This window comes from Sturnira hondurensis, unplaced genomic scaffold (genome assembly GCF_014824575.4).
Source record: "Sturnira hondurensis isolate 20B ecotype Veracruz unplaced genomic scaffold, ASM1482457v3 Scaffold0019006, whole genome shotgun sequence".
Classification (NCBI taxonomy): domain Eukaryota; kingdom Metazoa; phylum Chordata; class Mammalia; order Chiroptera; family Phyllostomidae; genus Sturnira; species Sturnira hondurensis.
Window position 1 is genome coordinate 10,116,842 of NW_028091637.1, and position 6,653 is coordinate 10,123,494.

General features: G+C 47.5%; 1 protein-coding gene across 3 annotated transcripts in view; it reads left to right on the plus strand.

The window, feature by feature from the left end:
* Positions 1-5,579, plus strand: part of CNOT10 (CCR4-NOT transcription complex subunit 10) — a 63,343-nt gene extending 57,764 nt beyond the window's left edge. For all 3 annotated transcript variants that reach the window (XM_037070730.1, XM_037070731.1, XM_037070732.1), the window contains 4 exons: positions 27-62; positions 258-385; positions 4,147-4,222; positions 5,145-5,579. In XM_037070730.1, the coding sequence (XP_036926625.1) occupies positions 27-62; positions 258-385; positions 4,147-4,222; positions 5,145-5,296 (392 nt within the window). In that variant the 3' untranslated portion in view covers positions 5,297-5,579. The remainder of the gene's footprint in view (positions 1-26; positions 63-257; positions 386-4,146; positions 4,223-5,144) is intronic.
* The last annotated feature ends 1,074 nt before the right edge of the window (positions 5,580-6,653 follow it).

Genomic DNA, 6,653 nt, shown 5'->3' on the forward strand with positions numbered 1-6,653 from the left:
TCACATTTATTTTCATGTCTTTGTAGGATCGGACAAAGGAGAAAATGAAGCAATGGAGTCCTGTGAGTGAGAAGTTTTCTAAAGGCTTAAGTAGCCTGGCCTGCATCCCACAGAGTTAGACTGGAGCCCTCTGTGCCCTTCGTTCCTCAGCCGGAGGGGCCGAGCTGTGCTCTGCAGCGGCCCTGGGGCAGCGGACCGGGTTGCTCCCCTGCCGGTGGCCCGGCCTCCTCACCAGCGTCTGTGCTCTTTCTCCCCAGCTGGGAAGCGGGCCCCCCAGTGCTACCCCAGTTCCGTCAACTCGGCCAGGACCGTGATGCTCTTCAACCTTGGCAGCGCCTACTGCCTGAGGAGCGAGTATGACAAAGCCCGCAAGTGTCTGCACCAGGTGAGCCTGGAGAGGGCGGTGCCAGGCCCTCCTGTAAAGCTGCCAGCAAAGGGTGTGGAGTGTGGGTTTCGTTACTTTGTTTGAGGCTCCTGGGGAGGTTTTCCAGGCTTAAAAATATTCTTGCAAGGTAAACAACTGATCAGAATTGAAAGTGAAACTAGGTCTTGATTTAGGGCTAAAAAGGCACTTAGTGGAGAGTTTTTTTCTGATGATTTTAATAATTTAAATTTCAAAAGATTGGGAACCATCTAAATAAGAGATCACTTAAGAGCCCTGGCTGGCGTAGCTCAGTGGATTGAACGCGGGCCTGCAAACCAGACGATCGCGGTTCGATTCCCAGTCAGGGCACATGCCTGGGTTGCAGGCCGGTTCCTTGCAGGCTAACTACCAGCAGGGGACGCACAAAAGGCAACCATACATTGATGATGTTTCTCTCCCTCTCTCCTTCCCCTCTAAAGATAAATAAGTAAATAAAATCTTTTTTAAAAAAGGATCTTTAAAAAAAAAAGAGAGAGAGATCACGTAAATAATGGTGGATCCACATAGTTGAACACTGTGTAGCTCTAAACTCAATGTATGAAAATGATGATATCCATTTACCTTTTAAAAGATTTAATTTATTTTATTTTTAGAGAGAGGAAAAGGGAAGGAGAAAAGGAGGGAGAGAAACATCAATGTGTGGATGCCCCTCGTGCACCCCCTACTGGGAATGTGGCCTGCAACCCAGTCGTGTGCCCTGACTGGGAATGGAACCAGTGACCCTTTGGTTTGCAGGCCAGCACTCGGTCCACTGAGCCCCACCAGCCAGGGCCTCCATGACATGTTTAGTAAAAGCGAGACGTAAAACAGTCTCTGTATAATCCTGTGTATGTGTAAAAGATCTCCGCGAGGACACACCAGAACCTGCTAACCTGGCCTTCAGGGGCGACAGAAAAGCACGCTATGGCTGGAGCACTACGAAGGGAGACTATTCCCCAGACACTTGTGTCCTTTTTTATTTTTGGATAACATGAATCTATGCCTATTCCAAATGTTAAATTACAAGAATACCTTTCAGAAAGACAGGGTTTGGAAAGTACCAGAGGAACTCCACATACGCTAAAGAAAGCCACTGGCGATGTGTAACTAAAGGAGACCTCTGAACTCGACCACTGGAATGCTGCATCCTCAGCAGGTCTCATGGAAGTTTCCGACTGGACGTCTTCAGGTCACCTGTCAATCCCTGGACCAGTCACGGGCATGGGCATTTACCTGTAGTAGGGCAGCAGGTCCCACCACTGGCAGCCCCAGAAGGATTTCACAAAATCAGAAAGTAGCAATTCCTCCAAAGGCTATCAGTTCAACAAGTCAGCCATGGGAATAAGGAAATAAGTGGGCATGAGACAGCCCTGCCCCTGCGGAGGTGCCTTAGTAAAAAAGAAGTACAAGGTCAGAGGATATACAGATTTTAATGTATTTTTTAAAGATTTTATTTATTTATCTTAGAGAGGACGGGAAGGAGAAAGAGAGAGAGAAACATCAATGTGTGGTTGCCTCTCATGCATCCCCTGCCAGGAACCAGGAACTGGCCTGCAACCCAGGCATGTGCCCTGACTGGGAATCGAACCGCAGATTTTAATATTTTTAACATGGGAAGTTCTGAGTGACATTCACCAGCAGCACGTGAGAGAGCCCACCTCCCCAAATGCTGTCAAAGTAACTGAAATTGAAATTACACCCATTCTCAGGATACAGTGGCTTTGGGACATTTCCTCCGATGAAGGCCACTCTGTTGTGTCCAGCATGCAGAACATAACCATGAGTGATGTGTGGTCAACTCAGGAGTTCCTGGTCATCCTTTCTCATTCAAAATCAGTACATTTGAGTGATGGACTACCCAGGGAGACGTGTGATGTTATCTAGGAATTGAGAAAACGAGATAGATGGGTACGAGTTCAGCTGTTTCGCTGTTCGCAGCGGCAAGGAAAGGGTATTTAACAGCCCCTCTGCAAGCGCCCGTGGACCCTGAGGACTGCAGCAGACCGGGCCTTTGATCTAAAGTTACGGCGTGTATGGTCTAGCCCAGGGCCTTGTACTGCAGGTGGCCCTGGCGGCTGCCACGCTGGGAGAGACAGATGGGGTCAGGCCTGGTTCGGGGTCTGAAGCAGGGTTTGTTTTGGTCCCTTGGTTTTTAGGTTAATCCAATGGCTGGACCTCTGTTAATTGGGAGGCCTACCCTGCCTGGGAGGGCAGAACAATGATGTGAAGGGTTGGGAAGGGCTCCCGAGAAGATGTTGCAGAGGTTGCCTGCCCACCACTAACCATTCTGTACAGCCCGTAAGCAAAATACCATTAAGTCTCATAATGGAAAAAGTTGTAGCCTGTAGTCAGTGCAGAGAACAACAAAAATGACCTGTGTTCACAGCCAGTTGGAGGGAAAGTGGATATTTTAATCTTCACAAAATGCTGTAAAGGTGATCCTGCCCGTATAAAGCTGGGCCTGAAAGTATAAAATCTCGTTTTCTGAACTGAGTTGCTACACCTCAGTGGGAGGAATGAAGAGCTCCCTGCTTCATTCATGAAGAACTGAGGAGCATGTGCTCTGGACAAGAACCCCCGTGCTCTGAGGTTTCTTCTGATGCTGCCAGGACCCGACCGTGGGCTCGTGGCTGGTCCCACAGACGCCTCCCGCATTCGCACCTCGGCCTGCGATGCAGTTTCTCCCCATTTTCTCCCTATCAGATACAGACCTGGCAAGGAGTAAGTGGGCTTCCTTGCCCCGCAGCCCTCCATCAAAATACACTCTTCCTTCTCTCTCTCCAAATTCACAGTGCATTCTCTTTTCTCTCTCCCTAGCATTTAGGTAGATGTGTTTGGATGATTGTTAGTGATTTGCATGCTCGTTTATTTTCTGGGTGTTTTGCCCTCACACCCATCTCTGGTCAATACATATTCGTAGACATATACTTTCTGGTTTGATTAAGGGGTAAGGTGAAGAAAGACTACAGCCCAGAGAGGCCTGGACTAAGGAAATGAACCTGTAATCTCAGAACCTTTGCCTGGAGCAGGCCAGGCTTCCTTTTCTCAGGACTGGATGGGAGAGAAGCTGCTGGCTGGTGCTGTGGCTGGCTCTCATCTAGAGAAAGACCGCGTGTTGCCTGAGCAAATAATTTTATTTTACCAAATCCTAATGTTCCAGTCCTTACGGATGAAGACATTAGATAGGCTTAGTGGCACTTATTTTTTTGTATCTCCAGCCTTTTAAGCTTGAATTCCCATTGTTGACGTTGGAAGTTTGCAGGTTACAGTACTGACCCATGACTTAGGAAGATGACTGGGCTGCGGGTTTTACTGTGAGTGCCACTGCGTCTGTGGCGGCAAGTGCCGCACGCAGACCTGGCTGGGTGGGTGCAGTGCGGGATCAGGAGGACCTGACCACCCATCTCCCACCCGAACACAGCCAGGAGGTAGAAGAAACCCAGGCAGGTGAAAACCAAGGGAGAGAAAAGCCTTCTCCTCTGGAGAACTCATTATGGATTAGGCCAGGGAAATACTCAACTAAAAATCACAAGTCTAGTTTTATTGGTAGGGGTCGAGACAAAGGCATCTGAGAGCCATCAGAGCAGAACTCGCGGTCCCTAGGAGGCCCTGTGGGAATGCGCCTGAGGAAGTTTGCTGACTTGTCATTTGTAGGCTGACATCCTTTTTTTTTGTTTGTTTTTAACGTGGGGTTTGTATCTCAAGCTGCTGGTCTCATGGGTGTCCTTTTGTTCTGAACGCAGGCAGCTTCAATGATCCACCCTAAGGAGGTCCCCCCTGAAGCCATCTTACTGGCCGTCTACCTCGAACTGCAGAATGGTAAGGGGTTCTTTTCTCTTTGAAACTGAAACTTTGCCTTCCTTGAAGATACTACCCGGCAGGTTCTTCTAAACAAAAAAGGAGCTAGGGAATTTTTGGTATCTTACAAATTCCTACTTCTTGCAAGTTGAGCTTATTTCCTTTTACCTGTGAAAATGCAGAATAGCATAACTTGTGGACCATTATGATTAATCCCTACTGATGAACCGCTCTCCTGGGCAGCCACATGACTCGGACATCATGAGTCAGAATGCCAGCTGCTTTGAGTTGTACACCTGAGTATTCTGAATGCAGATAACATCTTTTACACTAAGCCAGTTTTTGCTGAGAATTATTTATCCAAACCTAAGTCCTGGTTATACCTCTGGAGCATATACAACCTTCGGGACGTGGCTTCCTGGGGGAAAGGCTGTGGGTCCCACAGAAGACACGGCATGAAGTGGGAGAGAGATGGGGATGGGAGGAATTAGAAGAGACAGGAATAGTAAGAGTTGAAAGTCACACCTTCCTGTGGATCATGGGAAGGAATCCTTAAAAGGCTCCCCTCTTTACAGCTGAAGAAGGGGCGTTAAGTGCATGGCACCCGCAGGCCTTGGCCTCGAAAGGCCTGGTTAGGGCCGTAGCAGGGCTCTAGATCCCTTCCGTGCATTCTACCTGTAGACAAGGGTTCGCCCGGGGCTAGACCTTAGACTCACTGGGGAGCTTTAAAAAAAATCCCACCGCCCATGCCACCCGCCAGAGCTTCTAAATCAGAATGTGTGGGATTGGGAAGGAGGCCCTAGGTGGTTACAGGGTACAGCAAAGGTGCCGATCACTTCTCTTCCGGGACACCTTTTGCCTCCCTTGCAGGATTCTGACGGCTTGCTCTGTGTGTGGTGGCGATGTTGTGTGCTTCTTACTCTAATGGGAAGTGTTTTTGCAGGCAATACCCAGCTGGCCTTACAGATCATCAAGAGGAATCAGCTGCTCCCTACAGTGAAAACACTCTCGGAAATGAGAAAGAAACCAGTGTTTCAGCCCGTCCACCCGATCCAGCCCATCCAAATGCCGGCTTTCACTGTGCAGCGAAAGTGATATTTTGCTCTTGGAAAACTATTACCTGAGACCCAGGGGAATACTTGTGGGCCTTTTTAGTTGTATCGCAGCAAAATGAATAAAAGACAGATGGTGAAGGGTGCGAGTGTAAAGATACAATTTGAAATGATTCTCACCCCTGATTATTTCTGCCAGAAACTTACTTAAAATTAAGAATTCTCAAATTAATTTTCATCTGTTTTTCTTTAATCTTTGGAGCGATTATGTAATGTCTGTGTCATAGGCAATTAAATCATGGTCTTATCAGAACAGCCTCATATAACATATTTTGTCTTTCTTGCAACTGTTAAGAGTGTTTTGGCATCTGAGATTTAGTGTTAAAGTTTGTAAAATTGAGAGAACAACATCAGCCACAGATGAATAGCTGACCCGGAGGCAGAGGAAAGGAGAAGTTAATGTACTTTATACCTAGTTATGAATAAAGGAACCATAAAATGAGTATGAAATGCATAGGGCTAGTAACATTGACCAAAAGAAGAGATTACTGATCTGATAGGAATCTCTTTACTTAAAAATCACAAATGAAGACAGACCAGGTTCGAGGCACCAGTCCAATGTCGCCCTCCCTCGTGCAAAAGCATTGATTCTGAAGTCTGTTAGCAAGTTGTTCAAGTTTATTGCTAACCCCTTTGCAAATGCAAACAAGAGTTTAGAAGCTTCTTCCCAAGAGATAGGTTTGTGTCGCAGGATTGACGTGGCCAAAATTTGTGCATTGAGTCAAATACTAACCTTGGGTTCGGGGGCGGGGGTGAGTCATACAGACTTGCTTTAGAAAAATTGGGTGTTTGGTAGATTCATCAAAGGTAGCCATTTAGTATCTCTTGCTGTTTACATCTCTGCTGTTTACATCTCTTCGGTTCCCAGATTTGGAAACCCAGTGTAACAGTGTAACACACTAGCTAAATACAATTTCTGGGTTTCTGGATTTCATTGCTGGAGAGGGGAGTGTTTGCATAGCACATGATTTATCCAGAACTTTATCTGAATTACTCTGGCTGAAATCAAACAGAGTTTACAGGGCTGTATCCCAGAACTGAGTACTTGTAGTGGACTAGACATTGCGCACAAATTACTCAGACATGGACAGGGGTTCTTCCTTCGCTGACACGTGGGATGGATGTGCGTACGGCTTCTCTTGCTCTTTTGTCACATTTCACTTAAACGCAGAAGAGATTCTTGCCAGGCAGGCACCGAATACAGGCTCTAGCTTGCTTGGGCCTCTGGAAGCCTTTTCCAGATGCGATGAGGCCCCTTCGGCTGGTCCACGTCTGCAGCTTCTGCTTTCCCAAGCCAGACAAGCCCCAGCTCGCGGGGCCCCCTCCTCCGCTGCAGGATG